Source organism: Myxocyprinus asiaticus, chromosome 17, assembly GCF_019703515.2.
Source record: "Myxocyprinus asiaticus isolate MX2 ecotype Aquarium Trade chromosome 17, UBuf_Myxa_2, whole genome shotgun sequence".
Taxonomy (NCBI): domain Eukaryota; kingdom Metazoa; phylum Chordata; class Actinopteri; order Cypriniformes; family Catostomidae; genus Myxocyprinus; species Myxocyprinus asiaticus.
In genome coordinates, this window is record NC_059360.1 from 47,987,777 (window position 1) to 48,015,125 (window position 27,349).

At 36.4% G+C, this 27,349-nt stretch overlaps 2 protein-coding genes across 2 annotated transcripts; one reads left to right on the forward strand and one right to left on the reverse strand.

Annotated features, from left to right (window-relative positions):
• Positions 1 to 63: 63 nt before the first annotated feature.
• xgb (x globin) lies at positions 64 to 20,873 on the forward strand. Its single transcript, XM_051722970.1, has 6 exons — positions 64 to 241; positions 1,940 to 2,262; positions 12,467 to 12,574; positions 18,266 to 18,386; positions 18,721 to 18,801; positions 20,651 to 20,873. The coding sequence occupies exons 2-6, from the start codon at positions 2,081 to 2,083 to the stop codon at positions 20,771 to 20,773; spliced, it is 615 nt and encodes a 204-aa protein (XP_051578930.1). The 5' UTR covers positions 64 to 241; positions 1,940 to 2,080; the 3' UTR covers positions 20,774 to 20,873.
• srp14 (signal recognition particle 14) lies at positions 20,786 to 26,265 on the reverse strand. Its single transcript, XM_051722987.1, has 5 exons — positions 26,148 to 26,265; positions 23,855 to 23,927; positions 23,665 to 23,777; positions 23,527 to 23,559; positions 20,786 to 21,543 (listed from the first exon to the last, which is right to left on the reverse strand). Exons 1-5 carry the CDS (start codon positions 26,169 to 26,171, stop codon positions 21,454 to 21,456), a joined length of 333 nt encoding a protein of 110 aa, XP_051578947.1. The 5' UTR covers positions 26,172 to 26,265; the 3' UTR covers positions 20,786 to 21,453.
• Between the last annotated feature and the right edge of the window lie 1,084 nt (positions 26,266 to 27,349).

Genomic DNA, 27,349 nt, shown 5'->3' on the forward strand with positions numbered 1-27,349 from the left:
ATGGTCATGGGATCAAATCACACTCTTTCTATGTACTGTATGTTTCTAATAAGTTAACACAACTGACTCTACGTGACTGGGGGGCAGATTACAGTTCAATTAGTTTCTGCTATTTGTAATCAGTCCTTAGTACACTCATTGGGAACATGGATATGATTAATGACTTTTATCGAAGGGGCAGCGAAGCAGCCATAATCCTGGATTAAGGATCACACAAACATTGTAAAAATGAATGTATATGGTAAGTCATATGAATAGATTACTGTAATTTATAGTAAATGCTGTAAAGTTGTTTTCTGAAAATATGCATTTTTGAGGATTTAAGTTTTACATTCTAAATGGGGAAATTAGAATGGACATTTGGTAACACTTTCTAGAAAACCTGCTCATCAAACATTATGCATAATGGGTTTTTTCATACATACTGACTGCTTAATTAAGCAGTTATAATTGCTGTTTGTAAATATGTGTAACCACATTTGTAATACTTTACCATACATCCCTATTCACTTGCAGTGGCGTTTAACCCTTTAAGCTTGGATGGGCCCACGAGTCAAAATATTAATAACTATAGTGTTGACCAACACAAAATAGGTATCATTTGAAAGCTTAGAAGCTCTACTTTCCAATGCATGTAGGGATTATGACCAAAACTGAACAAGTGCTTTGAAATTTGCTGACAAATCAAAAGTGTTCCGTTTTGATAATTTATTTAAAAAAATGCACTGCACATACTATTGCATTTAGTAAAAACGTCAAACTCATCAAATAGCCATGTGTCATATGTCGATGGAAAGCTCTCAAAGAGTAGCCTATTTATTTAAAATATCACATACCATTACTTGGAGGAGGTGATTATCTTTCATACGAGCCCACACACACGGTAATCTGATGCATAGATTATTAGATAATTCACATGAAGCACAATGTTACATATGGCCACCAGGAGATGGCGCCAGGAGACTCAATGATGACTCAAATGGCACAGAATGAAACTCATTCTGTGAAATCTCATTACTAAAATCATGTCTGCATGCTATGCAAACCTTTAGTCATTGTTGTGTTTGCATGTGTAATTAGTTCTTATGTATAATTATGTTTTATTTGTTTGGAGACAATTTTGGACACATGGAGACGTTTTATCAGTTACAGTCGACATGATTGGGAAGTAAACAAAAGCATTTTTTTTTTTTTTTTTTTTTTTTTTGAGCCACCTTATTTACACCCAGAGGTAAATAATGTCAAATAAGGAAAAAAAAAGTACATTTTTGAATGTTTTGTGATTTTTCAGCAGTTTCTTAGGCTGAGAGTCTGTATCATAATCTATATTTTTTTTTAAAAAATAATAATAAATAAAAAACGTTTTCTTTACAATGATATGAGTTCTTTTTTATTTTGGGTATGCCACTGAAACAGGAAATCTTTAAAAACACCTTCATGCTCAGCTTGCCATTTTATACCATTTGTTCTCCAATGCTAAATTGCATTATCCTAAAGGTGTAACCATGAGTATTATTATGTATTGAACTGTTTACATGTGTTTACGAGAACATACAACTTGTTATAAGGTGCATTATAAGGCATTATGAATGCATTTCAATGCACCAATAATACTTTAACAAATTATATACAGTCTTCATAGAAAATGTTGGTGTAATAATTTGTAACTGTGGTTACTGTACATGTATATGGAAATATATTATTATGTGCAATGTCAATATAAATACCTTTATATTAAACGCATAGGTAAAGTGTTACAGACTTTATTTAGCAATTGGCAATAAAATGACAGTATCTAAGTTGTTGTTATTGTAGTGTAAGACGTGTCTTGTGCATTAGGTATTGGAGGATCACTTATGTGTTGTAGGTCTATTGATGTTGATATTGATGATGATTATGATGATGTTGAACTCCTCCCCTCATGATGAGCGTCTTTCAGGTTGTGAGTCTCAGATGTTGGACAGTCATGATGATGGAGAACCAGAGAGACAATCCGCGAGCAGACAACTAGAGACACAGGGGTAACCAACACCAGCTGACTGTTAACTAACACAACTGAGGAACGTTTATTCCTGTGAGGATGGGTTGCGCGATATCAGGGTCTGGTTTGACACCGAGAGCACCGGAGAAGAGAGACAGGGACACGGAGAATGAAGGTGACGCTCCGGCGCATCTCAGCGAACATCAGATCCACATGATCAAAGACTCGTGGAGAGTTATCCAGGAGGACATCGCCAAAGTGGGAATCATCATGTTTGTCAGGTGAAAATACTCCATTCATATCTCTTATAAATTTCAGTTCTTAAATATTGTCATGAACAAAAAATCATTTTGATAGACGTCAAATATTACAAGGTCAATATTGATATAAATTGATATAATATTATTATTATTTATTATTATTATTATTATTATTATTTTTTACTTAATCCAATTAGAATAAAATTCATTGTTTCACATATGGTTTCTGAAAAAATTTGGACCATTTTCTTTTGATTTTTTTGGTTTTATTTCACTTTGTTACACTTGTTGTGTTCCCGGTCAAAAATGACCGGCCGTTGGAAATGAATGGATTAGACTACAAAATACAGATATATTAAGTGTTTGGGAGCATCACAATCCTTTAGAGGAGCACATGTGAGGATGTGTGTTTGCACACACACACATATATTTACACACACATACACACACACTCACACACACACACTCAATGTGTGTTAAGCACCCTTTTGTGCATTGACTTTCCATGTACACTCTTTGAGGAATATTTCAACATCTACTCATCATTTTATGTTGTGTTTGGACTCGTTTGAATCAGGATAGTCTGCTGAAAGTTGCGATACGTCATTGTCTGTGTTTTATGTATGTTTCAGGAAGTAATAAGGAAAAACTTGATAAAGAGACACTCCTGTTTATTATATTTGTATTTTTTAATTGCATACACTAAAACTCTGTATTTCCACCGTTTTGCTCAGGAAAAGTTCACCATTTAACACTATACAATATGGGGTAAGTCGTCACAATAGAAACCTGCTGTTTATTGACACTGATTTGAGAAGAATAGTTTTGTTTGAAATATGAAATGCTATCTAACATAAAAAGCCATTTTTTTAAAAATTGTAAAACAGGCTATTAAATGATATTTTCAGCTATATTTAATTTGATATAACAGTTATTAAAGACAAAACAATTCTTACTGTATTTCTCCAGTTGGTCAAGGCTCCAAAGAACCTAAAAAAAAAAATTGGTCCTGAGAAGAAAATCTGTTCTTTACTGAAGTTAAAAAACAATTGAGAACTCTGTATCTGTACTAAATAAGTCATATCTGTGTCTTGCATCGATATTATAGCTGTCACTAAATAATAATTAAAGTTCGCTATGTAATCTCAGATGACTTGAACTGAAATTAACCTCTTCCTATTAATACAAATAATGTGGTTTGTGGAATGATCAAATTTTGCCATTTGACCCAATATCAGCTTTTTACAAACATCACAGCAAGAAAAAAAAAAAGAAATAAAACACCACAGAATTATTTTAATTTGCCCCAAATATAGTTTAAAAAAATGCATTAAAGGAATAGTTCACCCCACAATGAAAATTCTCTCATCACTGTTTGGTGACTAAAACTTTGACGCTTCAAAAGCACATAAACGCATCATAAAAATAATCAGTACGTCTCCAGTGGTTTAATCCATGTCTTCAGAAGCGATATGATAGGTGTGGATGAGAAACAGATCAATATATAAGTACTTTTTTACTATAAATCTCCACTTTCACTTTCACTTCACATTCTTTTGTTTTTGGCAATTTGCATTCTTTGTGCATATCTCCACCTACTGGGCAGGAAGGAGAATTTATAGTAAAAAAGGACTTAAATATTTATCTGCTTCTCACCCACACCTATCATATCACTTCAGAAGACATGGATTAAACCACGGGAGTCATATTGATTACTTTATGCTGCATTTATGTGCTTTTTGGAGCTTCAAAGTGTTGGTCCCCATTCACTTGCGTTGTATGGACCTACAGAGTTTAGATATTCTTCTAAAAAGCTTTGTGTGTTATGAGGTGTTTTTGTCCATACTTCTCACGCTGTACATACTTCAGAAGACATGGATTAAACCACTCGAGATGTATGGATTGTCTTTATGATGCTCTCATGGTGCTTGAAAATGTTGGACCCCATTGACTTGACATTGATTAAAAAAATCTTCATTTGTATTCTGCAGGAGACAGAAAGTCAAACAAGTTTTAGATGGCATAATGGTGAGTAAATGATGAGAGAATTATCATTTTTGGATGAACTATTCCTTTAAGGATGCAAAATGCATTGCAAAGAGCCATTTTTTCACACTGACTTTGCATAATAGTCATACCGTGACGGTTAATGTTTCAAATGGTCAGTGGACAAATACATCACCACATATGCTTTAGAAAAGAGTGTGGTTTCGTTAAAGATATGTATATTAGTGAATCAGGCAAATTATACAGCATATATTTTATTTACAGAGGCTTGTTGTGAGGTTTTCCTCCTGGATACATTTAATGCATCTCTGCTCATCAAAAACTCAGAAGCCAAAAACTGTGAAGAGTGCAAACGATAAAGCTGAATTAGACTGAATCAGGTTAAAATAACAAATGTGAGGCAACTTTCTCCATCTCAAGAGAGCTGATAGTCTATTTTATCCATGCTAACATCAAAGTCAGACACATTCTTCTGTGCAATTTGCTAAAAATTGTTCACAGTCATAGACTTTCTATGTAACGGCATGCATATTTGTGCTGTTTTACAGAAAGATATATTTTTGTCCAATATTAATTTACACAGACAATGACTTGAATACAGCTCTGATATACTATGTTTTATATCTTTCACACAACATAAATCACCTTTGTTTTATCATTAAACACAATGTGCATTAAATGTTTTGTGTTCTCCACACTGAAGCATCATTCTGTGCTCTTCATTTTCTCTCTCTCATCCTCTATCAGTATTAATGGATAAACAAAAGCAGTAATGTAGCAGGACAATTCATTTGCTGCTAATGGAACAGAATGAAATGTGAAATAGCTGTTTATGAAACGTATAAGAGCGCTGCAGCTGTCTGCATTTTAAGACATATATTATCATAATGAATATACATCATAAAAGATGGAAAACGAGGAACCATATAGTGTCATTAACACCTTTGGAAAAGTTCATTTCACAAAAATGACCTAAATAAGCGGGCAGGAGTAAAACACTTTTCCTCACACATTCAGTCACACTTAAAAATATCTGAATGTCAACAATCAGGCTGTAAAGTTCTCCACTCAATAAAACCGCTCTCCTCCAGATAAACATCTTCCTTCTCTTCCGTTCTGATTCTCCTTGATGTTTTGGTCACTTTGGAGATCTTTACCAATCGCCTGCTGATCTCAGTGATGGGCAGAACGGGGCTTTACAGTTGTATTACAGGTCCTGTCAAGTCCGGCCACTTTTCTCTTTCTACACCAGATCACTCAGTCGCTTCATCAAATTGCATAGTCTTTTACAACACTGCCATCATTACCACACATCCTAGCATGTTAAAAGCATGACGGTTTCCTAGACAACAACAAACCTGATTACACTGTAACATCTCAGATGTGATCTGGGAAATCAGGAACATAATCAACAATGTTCTAGTCAGACTCATTCAGGCTCGTGACAGGCAGCACTATACCGATGTCAAACATTCTCTTTTATTTTTCCTCACAATTCTATAAAGACTCCATTTAAACTTTATTTTGATAATTTCAGCCTTATGTGTATTTCTGGTAAAAAAAAAAAAAAAAAAAAATTTTTTTTTTTGGTTTAGAAATTAAAAATTCAAGTTTAATAAAATCTCATTGACTTAGATTGTATTAATCTGTGAGAGATCTAACAAATAATGATGGCATCTTTGTAATATTTGTTTACTGACTTACAATTGGTCTTTACAATGTTTAATGACTATGGCTAAATTCGAAATAGCGCACTACCATCCTAGTACTATTTCTGCTGTATACAGGTGCATCTCAATAAATTAGAATGTCGTGGAAAAGTTCATTTATTTCAGTAATTCAACTCAAACTGTGAAACTCGTGTATTAAATAAATTCAATGCACACAGACTGAAGTAGTTTAAGTCTTTGGTTCTTTTAATTGTGATGATTTTGGCTCACATTTAACAAAAACCCACCAATTCACTATCTCAACAAATTAGAATACATCATAAGACCAATAAAAAAAACATTTTTAGTGAATTGTTGGCCTTCTGGAAAGTATGTTCATTTACTGTATATGTACTCAATACTTGGTAGGGGCTCCTTTTGCTTTAATTACTGCCTCAATTCGGCGTGGCATGGAGGTGATCAGTTTGTGGCACTGCTGAGGTGGGATGGAAGCCCAGGTTTCTTTGACAGTGGCCTTCAGCGCATCTGCATTTTTTGGTCTCTTGTTTCTCATTTTCCTCTTGACAATACCCCATAGATTCTCTATGGGGTTCAGGTCTGGTGAGTTTGCTGGCCAGTCAAGCACACCAACACCATGGTCATTTAACCAACTTTTGGTGCTTTTGGCAGTGTGGGCAGGTGCCAAATCCTGCTGGAAAATGAAATCAGCATCTTTAAAAAGCTGGTCAGCAGAAGGAAGCATGAAGTGCTCCAAAATTTCTCGGTAAACGGGTGCAGTGACTTTGGTTTTCAAAAAACACAATGGACCAACACCAGCAGATGACATTGCACCACAAATCATCACAGACTGTGGAAACTTAACACTGGACTTCAAGCAACTTGGGCTATGAGCTTCTCCACCCTTCCTCCAGACTCTAGGACCTTGGTTTCCAAATGAAATACAAAACTTGCTCTCATTTGAAAAGAGGACTTTGGACCACTGGGCAACAGTCCAGTTCTTCTTCTCCTTAGCCCAGGTAAGACGCCTCTGACGTTGTCTGTGGTTCAGGAGTGGCTTAACAACAGGAATACGACAACTGTAGCCAAATTCCTTGACACGTCTGTGTGTGGTGGCTCTTGATGCCTTGACCCCAGCCTCAGTCCATTCCTTGTGAAGTTCACCCAAATTCTTGAATCGATTTTGCTTGACAATCATAAGGCTGTGGTTCTCTCGGTTGGTTGTGCATCTTTTTCTTCCGCACTTTTTCCTTCCACTCAACTTTCTGTTAACATGCTTGGATACAGCACTCTGTGAACAGCCAGCTTCTTTGGCAATGAATGTCTGTGGCTTACCCTCCTTGTGAAGGGTGTCAATGATTGTCTTCTGGACAACTGTCAGATCAGCAGTCTTCCCCATGATTGTGTAGCCTAGTGAACCAAACTGAGAGACCATTTTGAAGGCTCAGGAAACCTTTGCAGGTGTTTTGAGTTGATTAGCTGATTGGCATGTCACCATATTCTAATTTTTTGAGATAGTGAATTGGTGGGTTTTTGTTAAATGTGAGCCAAAATCATCACAATTAAAAGAACCAAAGACTTAAACTACTTCAGTCTGTGTGCATTGAATTTATTTAATACACGAGTTTCACAATTTGAGTTGAATTACTGAAATAAATGAACTTTTCCACGACATTCTAATTTATTGAGATGCACCTGTATGTGTACCTCACAATTTCAACTTTATACCTCATATATAAAAATTCAAAATTGTGATATAAAGTCACAATTGTGAGGTATGAAGTTAAAATTGTTGTATAAAGTCGAAATTGTTTGATACAAAGTCGCAGTTGTGAGAAGTCACAATAGCAATGTATGAAGTCGAAATTGTGAAATAAAGTCGGAATTCTGATATAAAGTTGCAACTGAGAGATATGAAGTCGTAATTACAAGATATGTCAACATTTTGAAATAAACTTTATATCTCTCAATTTCGACTTTTTATCTTGCAACTGCAACTTTGTTTCATAACTGCAAGTTTAGCCTATATCTCAGAATTCTGACTATATCTCGGATTGTGACTATATCTCGGAATTGTGACTATATCTCAGATTGTGAATATATCTCGGAATTGTGACTATATCTCGGAATTGTGACTATATCTCGGATTGTAACTGTTTCTCGGAATTGTGACTATATCTTGGAACTGTGATTATATCTCAGATTGTGACTATATTTCGGATTTGTGACTATATTTCGGATTGTGATTATATCTCGGATTGTGACTATATCTCGGAATTGTGACTATATCTCGGAATTGTGACTCTACTTCTCACAATTTGGCCTTTATATCTCACAATTGTGACTTTCTCTTGCAATTGTAACTTTATATCTCGGAATTGTGACTATATCTCGGATTGTGATTATATCTCGGAATTGTGACTATATCTTGGAATTGCGACACTACTCTCACAATTTGGACTTTATATCTCACAATTGTGACTTTCTCTTGCAATTGTAACTTTATATCTCAGAATTGTGACTATATCTTGGATTGTGATTATATCTCGGAATTGTGACTATCTCAGATTGTAACTATATCTCGGAATTGTGACTATATCTCGGATTGTGACTATATTTCAGAATTGTGACTATATCTCGGATTGTGACTATATCTCAGAATTGTGACTGTCTTGGAATTGTGACTATATATCGGAATTGTGACTATCTCGGATTGTGACTATATCTCGGAATTGTGACTATATCTCGGAATTGCGACTCTACTTCTCACAATTTGGACTTTATATCTCACAGTTGTGACTTTCTCTTGCAACTGTAACTTTATATCTCGGAATTGTGACTATATCTTGGATTGTGACTATATCTCGGAATTGTGACTATATCTTGGAATTGCAACTATACTTCTCACAATTTGGACTTTATATCTCACAATTGTGACTTTCCCTTGCAATTGTAACTATATATCTCGGAAATGCAACTTTATATCTCACAAATTCAAATTTATATCATAATTTTGACTTTCACATTTGTGAGAAGTCAAATTTGTGAGATATAAAGACGCAATTGAGAGGTATGAAGTTGGAATTGTGATATAAGGTCAAAATTGTCTGATAAAAAGTCACAACTGCGAGATCTAAAGTTAAAATTGCGATATAACGTTTATATCACAGTTTTGACTTTATGGGCCCTATTAAAAGAGTGCTAGGGTCATACTCGCAAAGTCAGTGGGCATGGCACTGAAGTTTTGGTATTTTCGTGCAAACATGCAAAATTGCACGCATAAAGCGCAAATGGGCTGGGTCAAGTGGAATTGAATTCTGAGGTTCTTCTCTGGCACCGTCTGCATCCTATTAGACAGTCCATTCCCTGTCAAGCACCAGCGATATAAACAAAGACAGCACATTAATAAGAAGTTGGTAGTGTATATGGACTGTGTGCAGTAAATCAGAAGAATAGAAATATGGACTTACATTCTATTGTGCATTAACTGCGTCCTTGTTGAATATCAGGCATATTTCTACGACAGTGACACATGCTCCTCTTGTACACATGGAAAATGTGATTCTTGTCAGAATTTGAATTTAAGCTCCGTCAATTAAAGAGAATAAAAGTATTATTAATAATTTTCATCTACTGACACACAAATCATGGCTAGTATTAACAGTGATTGTATCGGTACGCACTTCACTTCTACCAGTCGATTTCCTTTCAAATTAATTTATTGAAACAATAGAAAATTAAACCAAAAATATATTTTAATTTTAAATTCAAATTACACTTCAAATGAAACAAAAATATAATCAAAATAACAAAGTGATCAACAAAAATCATACCAAATCCAGACATTTTACTCTCTCCACCGGCAATTTACAATTGTAAATATAAACATAATAATAAAAATAATAATTGAGAAATAAACAATGACCTAAAGATAGTTTAACACAAATCTCATTAATATTTGTTTCATAAAAGGATACAACAGTAATCGTCATGGACATAATTTGAAGTTTCACTATATTTTCAGAATTTGGACACCACCTGCTGGTGAAATCTCCAATCTGCAAATGCAGAAGCGGAGTTTAGACTTTGCGCTGAGATAAGAGGTAGTATTGAAACGTCTAAGTGCAGTGACCTATTTCTCAGGAAAAAAGCAAATTGCACTTTACGCAACTTCATTACCATACAATACACCCACAGATAGCGCAAACACTCCCACCCATGCCCACCTGCGCTGGCACAAAAATTGGACAAGATGTTGCGAATGGTCGTAGCACGTAGCGCTGCACTTTGTGTACTGATGAAAATAGAGCCCAAAGTCACGATTGAGAGATAGGAAGTTGAAATTGTGATATAAACTTGAAATTTTGTGAAATAAAGTCGCAACTGCGAGATATAAAGTCCAAATTATGGTCGAAATTGAGAGATATGAAGTCGTAATTACAAGATATAAAGGCACACTTGATCGTGATTATAAAGACAAATTGTGAGACAAAGTCGAAATTAAAATCTTGTTATTAAGACTTTATATCTCTCAATTTCAACTATATCTTTTTCGACTATATATTGTGATAAGTCGCAATTGTGAGGTATAAAGTCCAAATTATGATATAAAGTCACAATTGTGAGATATAAAGTAAATTATGTATTGTTATTATGACTTTATATCTCTAATTTTCGACTATATCTTCCAGTTGCGACTTTATATCTCTCAATTGTGACTTTTCTGCAAATTTATTTTTTTACAATTGCAAGTTTACGCTACAGTATATCTCGCAATTGTGAATATATCTCATAATTCCAGCTTTACATCTCACAATTTTGACATTATATTGCACAATTGCAACTTTATATCTCGCAACTTTGATTTTATATCTCGTGACTTATATTGTGACTTAATATCTTGATATTATGACTTTATATCTCACAATTTCGACTATACTTTTCAGTTGTGATTTTATATCTCACAATTGTGACTTTTTTTTTATAATTGCAAGTTTACGCTATATCTCACAATTGTGAATATATTTTATAATAGCAACTTTACACCTCACAATTTTGACATTATATCGCACAGTCGCAATTGTGATAAGTCGCAATTTTGAGGTATAAAGTCAAAATTCTGTATTGTTATTACGACTTTATATCTCTCATTTTCAACTATATCTTCCAGTTCCAACTTTTTATTTCACAATTGTGACTTTCTGCAACTTAATTTTTTTATAATAGCAAGTTTACGCTATATCTCACAATTGTGAATATATTTCGTAATAGCAACTTTACATCTCACAATTTTGACATTATATCGCACAGTCGCAATTGTGAGATATAAAGTAAATTATGTATTGTTATTACGAATTTATATCTCTCAATTTCGACTACACTTTTCAGTTGTGATTTTATATCTCACAATTGTGACTTTTCTGCAACTTAATTTTTTTATAATTGCAAGTTTACGCTATATCTCACAATTGTGAATATATCTCGTAATTCCAACTTTACACCTCACAATTTTGACATTATATTGCACAGTTGCAACTTTATATCTCGCAACTTTGATTTTATATCTCGTGACTTATATTGTGACTTAATATCTTGATATTATGACTTTATATCTCACAATTGTGACTTTTCTGCAACTTTATTTTTTTATAATTGTAAGTTTACGCTATATCTCGCAACTGTGAATATATCTCGTAATAGCAACTTTACATCTCACAATTTTGACATTATATCGCACAGTCGCAATTGTGATAAGTCACAATTTTGAGGTATAAAGTCGAAATTATTATATAAAGTCGCAACTGTGAGATATTAAGTCAAAATTATGTATTGTTATTACGATATTATATAGCGCAGTTGCAACTTTATATCTTGTGACTTATATTGTGACTTAATATCTCAATATTATGACTTTATATCATTAATTTCTACTTTATATCTTCCAATTACGACTTTACATATTTCAATTGTGACTTTATGTCTCGCAATTGCAAGATATAAACTCACAATTACGAGAAATACACAATTTTTAGATAAAATGTCAGAACTAAATGTTTTATTTGTTTATTCCAAGACGAAATCTGGCTTTCATATCTTTCCTAAATTTAGCAAAACTGGCCTAACTCTAAAACTAACATATCTTACTTAAAACTTAACTAACACTATTCCTTGGCTACCTTATTTCCATAATCTTGTTGTCAATTCTTTGTTTTGTCTTTGACTTCAATAGATATTCTCTACAGCTGCTGAAGGATCGTTCACAACACAATCACACTTGAAACTCTTGTTACCCTCTTTAGCAAGAAAGTGTCTGACAGGAAAGCAAATGTATTTGTAGCAGCTCTGAAATGGTTTATAGCTAACACAATAGGTGATGACACTAATAATATGCTATTGATGTAAACTAAAAGGAATGGAGCTAAAGACTTTCCACTCTGAAAACACATCAAATATTATATGAGTTTGAGGTTTAAGAGATGGGTTTGTGTCTATACAAACATTATTGTTGAATTGATCTTCTACCTGCTGAATGTCTGTTATCTTGGAAACAGGTTATTTGAGACTCATCCGGAGTGTAAAGACGTCTTCTTCCTCTTTCGGGATGTGGAGGATCTGGAGAGGTTACGCACCAGCAGGGAGCTTCGAGCCCATGGCCTGCGGTTAGTATTCTAGTGTACAAACACCTCCGCTTGATCCTGACCAGCATAATGTCATTTAGACTCTATACACACTTCACAGTGGTCAAGGGATCATTTACGGTCAAAAACACGACACCACGTGTGAATTAAACCTGAACCAATAACTGCATCTGCTTAAGCTAAGCTATCGTGCGACTTCAGAAGAGTTAGAATATAGTGCACAAGTCATATGTACTTTTCTGATATTTTAGGGTGCTCTTTTGTCCTTTTCAAAGCTTGACAGATGTGATCTCTCATACTCTCACTGCTAATTATCTCTGGTGTCATTATCGAGTTCATGAAGTCAGTTCAAACTTTTATAAATATAGTAAGGCATTAGTAGTACTCCTCTAAAGCAGGGATTCATTTCTCGCAGCTAATTTAAAACATGAACTATTGCAGCACATGGTTTATAGGAACTCTTGCTTCCATTTCCACACCAGGATGTTTGAATATCACAGCACCATCAAGAGCAAAGCACATGTCGTGAGTGATCGTAGAGCCCTCATTAGTGCATCTTTACAGCGATTAGTCGCTCAGTGAGGGACGTGACACTTTGGCTGGTATCAACATCACGTGACATGACAGAAAGCTTTTAATCCAATATTTTTGCTATTGTTCTGTACATCTGCTTGAAGGTCAAATTACTAGGTTAAACAAAACAACATCTATTACTAACAAAACAATGCCATGGTATTACCATTGTTTGTTGGACATGTATCATGGAAAGACCTTGGAGCACCATGAGAATGTATCAATAACATTTGCATTCAATTTATTCATTAAGCAGATGCTTTTATCTAAAACAGTTTATAGTTATAGTGTAGCGTTCTGGATTAATTGCAGAGGTTTGACTGTACACAGGTCCGGTTCTACGGGGGTGCTTGAGGGTGCTAAGCAACCTCAAACGAACCTTAGAGCACCCTCAATTGCAGACCAGGGCAAAGTCAATTTATCATGAACATTTTTTATTAGATCTTTCATTTATCTGGCTCTGAGACCTATCGTGCATCCACAAGCTTTTAGTATGCTCAGGGTTGCCAGATAATAGATGCAACACCCCAATCAGAGATTTATACTTGAACAAATTGGAATTATTTCGCCTTATGTCATACTTAATTTATGCAATCTGGCAACTATGCATGCGAGTACGTGCGCTCTCTCTCTCCTCTTCGAAAAAAAAAAACGTATCGCCCAATAGTGCAATACTATGCTTAAAGAAAAGTGTGATGCAGCCACTCCATGTCCATTCATCTTCGCATCATTCGCACACACGAGCAAAACGAAGCGAGAAAGGAACGTGTTTGTTCTTTGTGTTATTTGTAAAATGCTGAAGTCCCTCACACCTGTATGCAAATGTTACTCTGGCAGTAATCATTTATCAGTGCCATGCAGCCTGTTTTATTCAGTTGTGTGCTGAATGGGATGCCAAACAAACCATTGACGAGACCCACATCATGACCCATGAGCGTGTAAACAGGTTGATAATGTTTTCAGAATAAAACAAGTAAACGGGTCCACTTTGCGGCCAACTTTAAAATAAGCTTTTAGAAGCAATTATTTCAGGATATTTTATTTTACTATTAAACCACACTCCTGATATAGAGTGTTAAATTGAATACTAAATTACCATTGCATTGAAGTTTGGTAAAATAAGCAATTAATAATTATACTCAGCCTTTATTCAGTTTTACTAACACATGATAGAAAAGTAGCAGAAAAACTTCAAGCAATCGCAGAATGGTCCCATCATTCTGTGTACACATCAGAAAATTGTGCATCATTCATCGAGTGCAGGCGTGCACTTCTACTTCTGGGCTTAAATGATACAACTATGCAGAACTTTTTATTTTCTCTCTTTCATGTTCTACTCAACGGCTGATGTGGCCCCTGTACCAAAATAACTGCACACTCCTCTGCTCAATTGAATATGTAATACTCATACTGTAAACTGGCAAGCAGATTTCCTTGAATCCCAGCAAACACAAAAATCCCTGCATTTTGTGAACACAAAATGCTACATCAAAACTTATAAACATGTATGATTTTGCAAATCAGTATGTCCTAATCTGCGACAGATCATTTGAAAAAAAAAAAAACGAAGCAATAAATGTTTTGTACATAAAAAAGTTTCTTTACGTTGTTTTAGTAGCATTTAAACATGATTTAATATATTAAAAAATGTGTAATTATGATACATCTCCACTTTATACAGAGCACCCCCACTATTTTCAGAAGCACCCTCAGTGATTTTTTTTATTTTTTTTTTTCTCTCAATTTTGAATGCCCAATTCCCAATGCGCTCTAAGTCCTCGTGGTGGCGTAGTGATTCGCCTCAATCCGGGTGCCTCTGCGTCTGAGACCGTCAACCTGCACATCTTATCATGACCTGCACATCTTATCTTGTTGAGCATGTTGCCGTGGAGACCAAGCATGCGTGGAGGCTTCACGCCATCCACGGCAACCACGCTCAACTCATCACGCGCCCCACCAAGAATGAACCACATTATAGCAACCACGAGGAGGTTACCCCATGTGACTCTACCCTCCCTAGCAACCAGGCCAATTTGGTTGCTTAGGAGACCTGGCTGGAGTCACTCAGCACGCTCTGGATTTGAACTAGCCAACTCCAGGGGTGGTAGCCAGCGTATTTTACCACTGAGCTACCCAGGCCCCCACCCTCAGTGATTTTTATCTGGAACCGGGCCTGACTGTACGTGCAGTCCTGCCAGAAGATCACTGCAGTAGTCCAGTCTAGATATGACAAGAGCTTGGACAAGAAGTTGTGTAGCATGCTCAGCTCATAATTTATTTATTTATTTTTGGTCCACCTCTATTAATTAAAAAATTCAATTCGTACTGACAGTGACTTGAATAGATTGAATTCAACTGAATTCAATTTCTGAATTCAAATTCATATTTTTTTTGTGGGCCATAAAGTAAAAATGTCTATAATTGGTGCAACCCTTCTGAGAAAGAAGTAGTTTGCTTAATCTTTTATTATTATTTCTTGTACATAATTTTATAATTTGTCATTTTCTTTGAAAAAATGTAAAATGTGTTTGAAAACATTTTGATTAAGAAAAGGTTTAACAGGGGTCCTGGGTAGCTCAGCAAGTAAAGACGCTGACTATCACACCTGGAGTCCTGAGTTCGAATCCAGGGTGTGCTGAGTGACTCCAGCCAGGTCTCCTAAGCAACCAAATTGACCCGGTTGCTAGGGAGGGTAGAGTCACATGGGGTAACCTCCTCGTGGTCGCTATAATGTGGTTCTCGCTCTCGGTGGGGCGCTTGGTGAGTTGTGCGTGGATGCCGCGGAGAATAGTGTGAAGCCTCCACACGCACTACGTCTCCATGGTAACGTGCTCAACAAGCCATGTGATAAGATGTGTGGATTGTTGAGTAATGGTTGGATATGAATCAGGAGGTTGAGACATGGAAACAAATAGAATAATATTAGCGTAGATGTCATTCAATTTTATGCAGAGTTATAGATTATGAGAAATGTTTCTGGTTTCTGGTTCTGGCAGACCTAACTAAAGCAGACTAATTGTGAGTTGATGGATAAATTAGGTGTATGTCTGGCTAAACAGATGAGTCTTTAGTCTAGACTTAAACTGAGTGAGTGAGTGTGTCTGCATCTCGAACAGTGTGAGTTAATAATATTAAGAAGTGGTTCTGAGATTACAAGGACTACCTCTTTTAAGAGCTTAGTTGGTGTATTATTATTAATCTCTGAGTAAGTTGATTTGATTCAACTCTTTAGTAAAGACATTAATTGATTAATTGATTGCAGCTATTAAATCAAGAGAAACACTGCAACAGCTGAATGTTGCACACATTTATATTTTATTATTTCTTTGCCTTACTATATTACAGTGCCTGTCTTTATAAAGCAGTTTTCTGAAATAATTGGTGACATAATGCAAGGAAAGGAAAAAAATATATAACTGCACAACTCAAAATTAATCACTTCTATCGTATTTCTCATTTGTAATTCGTTTTGGATAAAATCATCTGCTAAATGAATAAATGTCAGTGTAAAATGCCAGCTTATCTTTATATTCAATAAATAAGAGTTGTGCAGTTATATTTTTACTTTTTATATACTGTATATATTTATGCCATAACTTGCACCACTAAATTAAAGGTGTGCGTTTACTCAAGTGTCTGAGGAAAAACACATATTTGAATAGTAGGTTGTAACAGTTCAAAGGATGGGCAAGGAGGAGGCGGGAACCAGCTGAACAATCAACATTAAGTTTTAATGCAAAACTCAACTTAAAACAAACATAAACAAACACAGACACATATGCAACACGGCCGCATGCATCTCTCTCTCTCCTGAACCGGCGTCTCTGGCTGCCCTTTTTCTCGCTCTCCCGCTGATCAGCTGATTCAGCGCCGGCCGTCCTCCATCATGGCCCGGTCACGCCCCCCTCCTCATCACACTCCTCCCCCGCCCGATTCAGGCCGGGGTGCCACCGGTCTGACTAACTCCCCCCCCATCTCTGGAGGGGAGAAGCTGCCCTTCCGGCCGTTCTGTCTACCCCGCCTCCTGTGAACCTGGGGGAGAGACGAGGATAGGCGTGGGGAAAGGGCGAGTGGAGACACACAGAGAGAGAGAGAAGAACTTGCTCGCCGGCTCCCGGACACGCTGTCGCCCCGGTCCTCAACCACTCCTCCGCCCTCTGGCGGACGCCAGCTCGCTCCTCCCCCAGCGGATGGCAGCGAGTCCTCCGGCCCCTGGCGGACGGAACCACTCCTCCCCTTCTCGGCAGACGGCCAAGGTTCCTCCGGCTCTCGGTTCCTCCGGCTCTCGGTGGCCGGCAGCGACCCCTCAATACGATTGGTCAGAGTAACATGGCCGTTATCTGATTGGCTTAAGTAGACGATGGGTGGAGTCCACCTATTTGTAGATTTGTTTCAAAATTGACAAATGCGTGTAGCGATCCGCAAATGCACAGGAAGCGATCTACAAATAAATGCACGCGATTCACAAAATGCGTTTGGGAGTTAAAAAATATATTTGTAAATAATTTGTTTATTTGCAAATCTCATTCTTTTTATTTGTGAATTAATTTCATTTTTGTGAAACTCATATTTATTTGTCGATCTCTTTCTAATTGTACATCTCTTTCCATTTGTATGTTAATATGCAACAATTCTATCTCCATACAGCAGGATTCGATCAGTGCAAAGTTCAGGTGGCTCTTGAGCAGCGCGGTGACCACGGGCAACAGGACTTAACGGGAATGTGACCGTGTGTGTTTGTAATGATGTTGCGGGCAGCGTGCGCCTCTTCACAGCATGCACAAACAAACGTGCTGACCTGCCCGCTGGCATGCGCCCAAATTAGACAACCTGATTGCAGCAGAGGAACAGAGGGGACATCGATTCTGTGGTTGATTGTCAAGTGTCATTCTCACCCAAATGTGTTCCATGTTTCAGTAGTGATTGCTGTCAGAATACACAGGAAGCACGGCTATTTATAATTTAATCACTGCATACATCACCTGTCAGTGTTACTGCATGATAAAACAGCGCTATTTAAATAAATAAATAAGTAAAATCGCCACACGATTTCTCATCGTTATTAATTGCAGAATTATCCGACGTAAAGACATGTACTGTATTTTTGAAGTGATATGATGTGTTGATTGTGTTTTACAGGGTGATGTCGTTCATTGAGAAGAGTGTGGCGAGACTCGATCAGTTAGATCGATTACAGACACTGGCACTGGAACTGGGCAAAAGCCATTACCGCTACAATGCACCACCAAAGTATTATGGGGTAAGAAGAACCATTAACTTTGTGTCAATGTATTATTTTATAGCCGTAAGGTATGGAAGTCTATGGAAGCCCGTTTCCGCCACATAGAAAAAAAAATTGTGCTTTGGTAAATCAAAATTATGAGATAGGATGGACGGAGAGATGGCCTGGAGAAGGTGAGAAGGAATTGGGGTCAAGGGAACAGGTGGTGGGGTGGTTGGAGAGGAGGAGTTTAGAGACCTCAGTGTCAGTCAGAGGAGAGAACATAGAGACAGAGGAGTTGCATACAGGAGACAGGTGTTAGTCGATTGAGCTCAATTTGGTTTAAACCCAGAATATTGTTGTTTTCTTTCAGTATGTCGGAGCAGAGTTCATTTGTGCCGTGCAGCCGATTTTGAAGGACAAATGGACACCTGAACTGGAACAAGCATGGAAGGTAGCTTAAGAAATGGTTTATTTCAGAAGTGTGAAAGCTTCTGCATGAGCAGATAACAGTGCTTTTATTGAAAGTATTCACAAATGTAACATTTCTTCCAAAGGTTTGAGGTTTTGTGCTTCTGTCAAACTCCAGGTGTGATATAACTGGTGTTTCTCAGAAGTTCTAGCAGCCTTTTAGCTGGCATTGTTTCTAGTTTTTCACATTTGAAAAATAAAGCACTGATACCCTCAGTGTTATAGTTGGCTTCTCTTGTGAAGAGTTTCTGAGGACCCTTTAAGCTCGGATGGGCCCGCAAGAAAAATAAATAAAAATAACTACAATGTTGACCAACACAAAATAGGTATCGTTTGAAAGCTTAGAAGCTCTACTTTCTCATGCATGTATGCATTATGACCAAAACTGAACAAGTGCTTTGAAATTTGCAGATAAGTGGTCTGTTTTGATCATTTATAAAAAACAAATGATACTGTGCATATTATTGCAATCAGTAAAAACATCAAACTGATCAAATAGTCATGTGTCATATGTTGTTAGAAAGCTCTCAAAGAGTAGAATACAACCAGCCTATTTGTTTTACTCACAGACAAAAATATAGCGAGTAATAGCTAAGTATATGTCTTTGACAATTATTTTGATGTTGCTTGTATGCTGCATTTTCGTAAACGGAACATAAAATATCACATATCATTATTTAGAAGAGGTGATTATCTTTCAAACGAGTCCACACACAAGGTAATCAGATGTATAGATCATTAGATAATCCACATGAAGCACAATGTTACATATGGCCACCAGGAGATGGCGCCAAATACATGACACAGACTCAATGATAACTCAAATGGCACAGAATGAAACTCATTCTGTGAAATCTCATTACTAAAATCATGTGTGCATGCTATGCAAACCTTTAGTCATTGTTGTGTTTGCATGTGTAATTAGTTCTTATGTACAAGTATTATGTTTTATTTGTTTGGAGAGGCTTTTGGACACTATGATAAATTATTGTTGTAATGCTTTAATTTGAGTGGGAGCAAAACAAAAGCAGTTTTTCAAAGTCACCTTATTTAATCCCAGCAATAGTGCATTCAAAAAGTCTTCAGACCCCTTAAAATAAATCACATCACTCTACACTCCATACCCCATAATGACAGACATAACAATATGATGAAGGGGTCTAAATACTTTCTGAATGCACTGTATATAATGTCAAATCAGAAAAAGAATACATTTTTGGGTCAATTTTTTTTTGTGATTTTTCAGCAGTTTTTTAGGCTGATAGTCTCAATGTATCATAATCGATATCATTAAAAAAATCTGAAAAGTTTTCTTTACAATGATACCAAACACTTGACCCTCTCTTTGTTTTGTTTTTGTCAAGTTTTAATCCTTTAATTTTGGGTATGCCACTGAAACAGGAAATCTTTAAAAACACTTTCAGAGCTTAAAGGGTTAAACATTCTTACTAATATCTGAAAACTGCTCGTCCTTTTGGTAGGATGGCCTATGCTTGGTTATTCCATACAAATAATTTACTCGTCGCTCTTTTAATTGAAAGCAACCATGTTTTGTTTTTAAGTAGTCAAAGTAATGTCCTGTGGTAATCAACAGCATGACACAAATGCATTTAAATTGTGTTATTTCATGACTACAGAGGAATATTCCAGGTTAAAGTCATTTTCAAAGACATTTTTCTGAAATTAAAGAATCCCATTTACAGTTTTCGCAACTGAAATATAAACAATAATGAGGGTGTGAATACTATTCATGGCACTGTGTTTAGTGTTCACAGTGGTAATATGTAAAGGGCTGTAATTCTAGACTTTAATTAAAATTATTTTCTATTTAGACTCTGTTCCAGTACGTCACTCAGATTATGAAGGACGGTTATCTTGAAGAAGAGCGGACCAAACGCAACCAAATGTTGACGTCCAGTAAAGAACGTCCAGACAAGAGAAACACAGCGATATAACACAGCGACATGTCACTCATTTCAGCTTAGCTGTGTATATAGTGTATTTATTTCTTCAAATGAACCTTGTGTATGTATAAAATGAATTTAAACATGTTAAGTCTATTCATTTCATTTCCTAAAAGTCACTGGAAGGTTTATGTACAAGATTGTGCTAAAGGGTGTCCATCACAAAACCAACCAACAGAAAAAAACAAGTCCTTCAGCTTGATTGGACCTCATTTAATTCTGTGGTCCAAAAATATCAACGTTTGGGATTCTCATTATGATTAGAGATGTCAAAAATGAAAAGGTGTCCCTTCGAAAGGCACAACTATCAAAAAACAAAACAAATTTCCTTAAGCCTCCACTGTACTAAACCTAATTAAAGAACTGGAATCATTCTGTAAGATGTATTAAATCTAGTATTTTGTAGTAAACAAGAACTTTACATCATCCCGATCAAATCTAGTTTTCTTGGTTTGGTAAAGCAGAAGTCAAACGTTGGCATGTTTTCATGCGATTCCTGATGGATCTCTCCAGACACACACACACGATGTATATCAGGTTCCCCATCAGAAGTGCAGCGAGAGCGGATGTTTGATGCCAACAGACTGATGGGATGGTGGAGTGGCACAGGTGAGTGTTCGACGTCATTGAGAGGTCTGATTAAAACGCACGTCTTTCTTTTTCTCTGTCCATCACTGTGTGGCTTTACTTTTCTTGCTTTTACTCTTTTTGTCTTTCTTTTTCAATCCGTCCATGTGCGCTCGCAACAAATTAGAATATGCCTGCAAATGAAAGATAAAAATCATTCTGATTACCGTTACGGACACGTGTAGTACACCGATTTAAACCTTTGGTTACACTACAGTGAGGTTCTGGTTGTTAACATAAGTACATGCATTAACACTTTATTTATAACAGGGTTTGCTGCACAGTTTTTAGTCAAATTTAAGACTTTTGTTCAGACCTGAAAAAATAAAATGCATGTGGGTTTGTTGTGGTATAGACATAATCTCAAAATAAATCATGCATCACAGATTATTTTACTTTAACAGGCTGGGGCACACATTCAATAAGGCCTTAACACTGCTTATCAGCAAAACAGGGTATCTACAAGTATAAAACACAAGACATTTTACCCATATATATGTGTGTGTGTGTGTGTATATATATATATATGTATATATATATATATATATGTGTGTGTGTGTGTATGTATGTATGTGTATACAGACACACATATACACACATACAGTTGTGCTCAAAAGTTTGCATACCCTGGCAGAAATTGTGAAATTTTGGCATTGATTTTGAAAATATGACTGATCATGCAAAAACACTGTCTTTTATATAAGGATAGTGATCATATGAAGCCATTTATTATCACATAGTTGTTTGGCTCCTTTTTAAATCATAATAATAACAGAAATCACCCAAATGGTCCTGATCAAAAGTTTACACACCCTTGAATGTTTGGCCTTGTTACAGACACACAAGGTGACACACACAGGTTTAAATGGCAATTAAAGGTTAATTTCCCACACCTGTGGCTTTTTAAATTGCAATTAGTGTCTGTGTATAAATAGTCAATGAGTTTGTTAGCTCTCACGTGGATGCACTGAGCAGGCTAGATACTGAGCCATGGGGAGCAGAAAAGAACTGTCAAAAGACCTGCGTGACAAGGTAAAGGAACTTTATAAAGATGGAAAAGGATATAAAAAGATATCCAAAGCCTTGAAAATGCCAGTCAGTACTGTTCAATCACTTATTAAGAAGTGGAAAATTCAGGGATCTCTTGATACCAAGCCAAGGTCAGGTAGACCAAGAAAGATTTCAGCCACAACTGCCAGAAGAATTGTTCAGGATACAAAGAAAAACCTCCTTGAAACAACCACACCGTCTTTTTCCAGAGCAGCCTGTATTTCTCCTGAGGTTACCTGTGGGTTTTTCTTTGCATCCCGAACAATTCTTCTTATTCAAAGACTGCGATGTGCGTTTATGTTGTCAGTTTGACCATAAATGTGTTGAGGGGGGGCCTGGGTAGCTCAGTGAGTATTGACAGAGACTACCACCCCTGGAGTCCTAAGCAACCAAATTGGCCCGGTTGCTAGGGAGGGTAGAGTCGCATGGGGTAACCTCCTCATGGTCATGATTAGGGGTTCTCGCTCTCAATGGGGCGTGTGGTAAGTTGTGCGTGGATCGTGGAGAGTAGCATGAGCCTCCACATGCTGCGAGTCTCCACGGTGTCATGCACAACGAGTCACGTGATAAGATGCGCGGATTGACGGTCTCAGACGTGGAGGCAACTGAGACTTGTCCTCCACCACCCGGATTGAGGTGAGTAACCACGCCACCACGAGGACCTGCTAAGTAGTGGGAATTGGGCATTCCAAATTGGGAGAAAATTCAGATCTGCATCAATCCCGTTACGCAACGCCCATATTTTCACAATCCAATCAACAACCAATGGATAAACTCAAATCCCCGCCCTACGTTTTTTTTCCTTGTTCGATAAGCCGCTTCGCTCGGAAATACATCACAATACAGAAGTCGGTCGCAACTTCCATTTTATGCCGACTTTAAGATATTAAAGACTTTTTATGACCGTACATATTTAGAAAACAGAATTTAAAGACCCGTGGGAACCCTGAAAATGTCACATCCTTAAAGCTTTGTGTAACATGGTGTATATAGAGTCGATACTGTGTATCAAATGTTAATTTTCCCAAGTGAAAATTCAAAAACAAACAGCAAATAATGCGACTTACCATTTGAAATTTTATTACTTCTTTGGTGCTGACCTGAAAGAGGACATTACATCAGGTTTAATTAGACGTGAATTTCAGAATATCACTTTAGAAAGCAAAACATAATCATTTACAATTAATTACACCAAATATTCTCACCACCGTGCTGACTTTCTTCTTGCCGTCTGAAGCTCTGATCAGACATTTATTATCAGCTGGTTCAAATGTCCCTGGATGCCCTTTCCTGGGGACCGGCTTTGTTCTGCCATCATCTGCACATAAATAACATTTCAACAAACTCCAACTGCACAAGTGTAGTCCAACCTGGTAATAACGGAGATGAACATACATTTCTTTAAAGTGATGACCACACTGCCACTGGTCCTGCATTTCTGGAACAGTCGGGTGAGTTCTGTGAGAAACTGCAGAGACACAGTTAAATTATTAAACGACATTTTCAAAATAGACAAATGTGCATTAGGCCTGTCACAATTATTAAATAACCGTCTTATCTAATATAGTTCTGTAGTTATTTGATTTGATTGTGTCATTCAGTTGAACTCGGAGCGTCCACGAGTCACACCGCAGACGTCAACTGGAGCAGCTTCTGTTCGGAAGAGCACGTGAAACGCTTCAAGCACTCCAATGCATTCGCTGTCAAACTCCCGTGAAAATATAATGCAAAAACAAATGCCGTTGATTGAGCTCAACTTGGAATATTCCTTTAAATATGTAAATTACTACTTAAGGTGTATAAAGCACACATACACCTTAAGAAATATGGCAATTTCTATGACAATTAATCGTGAAAGCCCTACCACAGACAATTAATCGTCATAATCGCAATTATTTAACAATTAATCATCAGCCAAATTTCATAATTGTGACAGCCCTAATGTGCATTTTATTTCACATGGTCCATGTCATATTTTACAATGATTAATTACTACATTATCAACAACATTGTGTAATTACAAGCAGCTCAACAAAAAAACAAAATACACACTATGTATAGTTGTTATTTATACATTATTATCAATACTATTATTTATGTGAATACGCTTTATCACAGCTGTAGTTCATTTCTATGACGTTTCTTAGCTGCTAATAAACCGCTAGAATCGGATTAATCTCACTAACACGTCTTAAGACGTTATTAACCCTTGTGTGACCTTCGGGACATTTTTGTTTTTTCGATCATTTTGGCTGTGTTAATGCCAACGGCAAAAATTTTGCCAAATGTGTGTGTTTTTGAGGTAATTTTGACATTTCAACCTCAGTTCCTATAATACATATATAATACACTGTGTACACAAAATAGTTACACTCCGGACCTTCAGGACAAAAATGTCCCCATTGAAACACATTAAAACTGCAATATTTGATCCCAGTGCCATTAAAACATAAAATCATTAACCTATGATATTATGCTTTCATTCCGGAGCCCTGGCTTCAAAATGTACATTTTAATATTTTCCACCAGATGGCACCATTTTTCTCATGTTTAGCCTATGGAGCAAATACATGCTTTTTCCCTATTTTCTGTTTGCTGTATTATAGAGCACTGCAGGACAACTGAATAAATGATGCAGATAAAATTGTGTGTGTGTGTTGGTATGGATGTCAGAGTGTGTTTTGTATGCGTGTATTGAGAAATGTGTGCGTGTTAAAAAAACAACAGTGGCATTTCGTAAACAACTGGCATTTAAAGGGTTAAAATCCTAAATGAATGAATATTTGGTATTTATAATGAGGACTGATGTTGGTTAAAACAATTAACTCATTGAAAGTGGAAAATAATTTTTATGGCAGATTTAAACATTTTTCAGACATTTTTGTCCTCTAAGGTCCTGAGTGTTTTTTTTTCTTTTCTTTTTTTTAATCTGACACTGAACAAAAAATAATGCATCAAAATCAATGTTCTTGCTAATCATTGACATATCCCAGACTGTGACATTCCAAAAAAATAAAATAAAAATAAAAATCCCCTTAGCGTTTCGTATATGGAAAAGAATTCTTTTTTTTTTTTTTTCATAAAAAACAACAGTGGCATTATATTAAAAAAAAAAAAAAAAGCATTTAAAGGGTTAAAATCCTGAAAATGAATATTTGTCAGGACTGTTATTTTGTTAGAATTGTTATGATCAGGACTGATGTTGGTTAAAATAATTAACTCACTGAAAGTGGAAAATATTATATAATATTTTTATGGCAGTTTTTCGACGCAGACATTTTTTGTCCTCTAAGGACCTCTGAGTAACTTTCAAATTAATACACAGGGGTTAATAACATTCATACTTCAATATAATACACAAATGAATGAAAAACAGATTTATTTATTTTTTTTATTATTATTTTTTTTGGCCATTTTAGTGATTGTCAGTTTGTCAAGGTTTGTAAAGTTTTAAATGACTACTTTGAGCATTAATAAAATGTATGCGTCTACATTACTTACAAATAAATTAATGAGTTGTTGTCACTAAAAAGAGCAGAAATGAGCGTGAAACGTTTGTGAGCTTTAGCTTGTTAGCATGTTTTAACTCCACGCCGCCCGATCATTCACTCAAATCGTGAATCTCTTGGACAGTTTATATACTTGTATAACGGATAAGCACAGAATATGTGATATAAAGTGTTCTTACCGCGTCGTTCTCTAACAACACCATGTCTTTATTGATGAATGAGCTGCTAACAGTGTGTGATTATAAGAACACGTTGCGCTCAGCTGCAGTGAAGCTCCGCCCCTCAAATGCTGCTGCGTCACATGACGTCACTGCAGCCCTCTAGCGGCGCCGTCACTAAACAGCACCTCAGATTTTTCCAGCAAAACCTTTTCGTCAGCTTATACAGCAACGCACAGAAATGCAAATCTGCTCTGAATAATGTAACAATTTGCACTTGGGTTCACAGGCTTTTCTTACATACTGTATAGTGTATGCAATCGATGTTTTGCCATTGCTGTCTATTGTGCTGAGATGGAACGGTCAATGATGTATAAAGGAAGTCCCGCCTTACAAGTAAAAGAGCCAATCACCTTTTAGATTCAGACGTCGCCTGTCAATCAATTCAAATCAGCGCATGCGCATTAGCTATACAAGTCGGGAAAATAGCGTTTTTTAACGTAATCTATGGTAAAGAGGCACAATTTATGATACCAGTGTTGTCAGATTTTACTGATGATTTTAAAAAGGTTCTTTGCTTGTAATATTGAACAGCCGTTTTGGAGATTTCGGTTTTTCCCCATTCAAGGTGATAGGAGCTCCACCATCATGATTGTGTCCGTTTCAAAGATGGCCGCCAGTGGATTGACTTGATAGACTTTTCTTTATAATTGTATTTCGCACAAACGTAAAGTACAATAATGTCTGACTGTTGCGTGTGAGTACTGATGTTCTTATGAAGGTTCCGCCCAGTTCTTAGAAATCAAGGGTAATGCAAAGTAAACGGCGATTTAAATAATTTCACTTCCATTAACGCATCAATTTTGCCAGCCCTAAAATGTACGTTTTCATTCATTACAAACCCAAACCCTATATCATACATGAAAGACCGATGGGCGCAGACCTCTAGTTCGCATTATCAGGTTGACAAAACCATTAGAAATCATAGTTTGTTCATAGAATGAGACAGAACTGCCCCCTACTGATCGTGTATTTCCTGCGCCACCTGACGGTGCGTGAACCTTTGGTATTCACGGTCAAAACTGACCAATGAAAATGGTAAAGAACAAAAAAAACAGTAGTTTTTTTTAAATCTGTCAAATACAATCAATAAATCACTCACAATGCAGAAAAAAATGCATCCTCAGTGCAAAATATACACACACTTACACACATACATACAC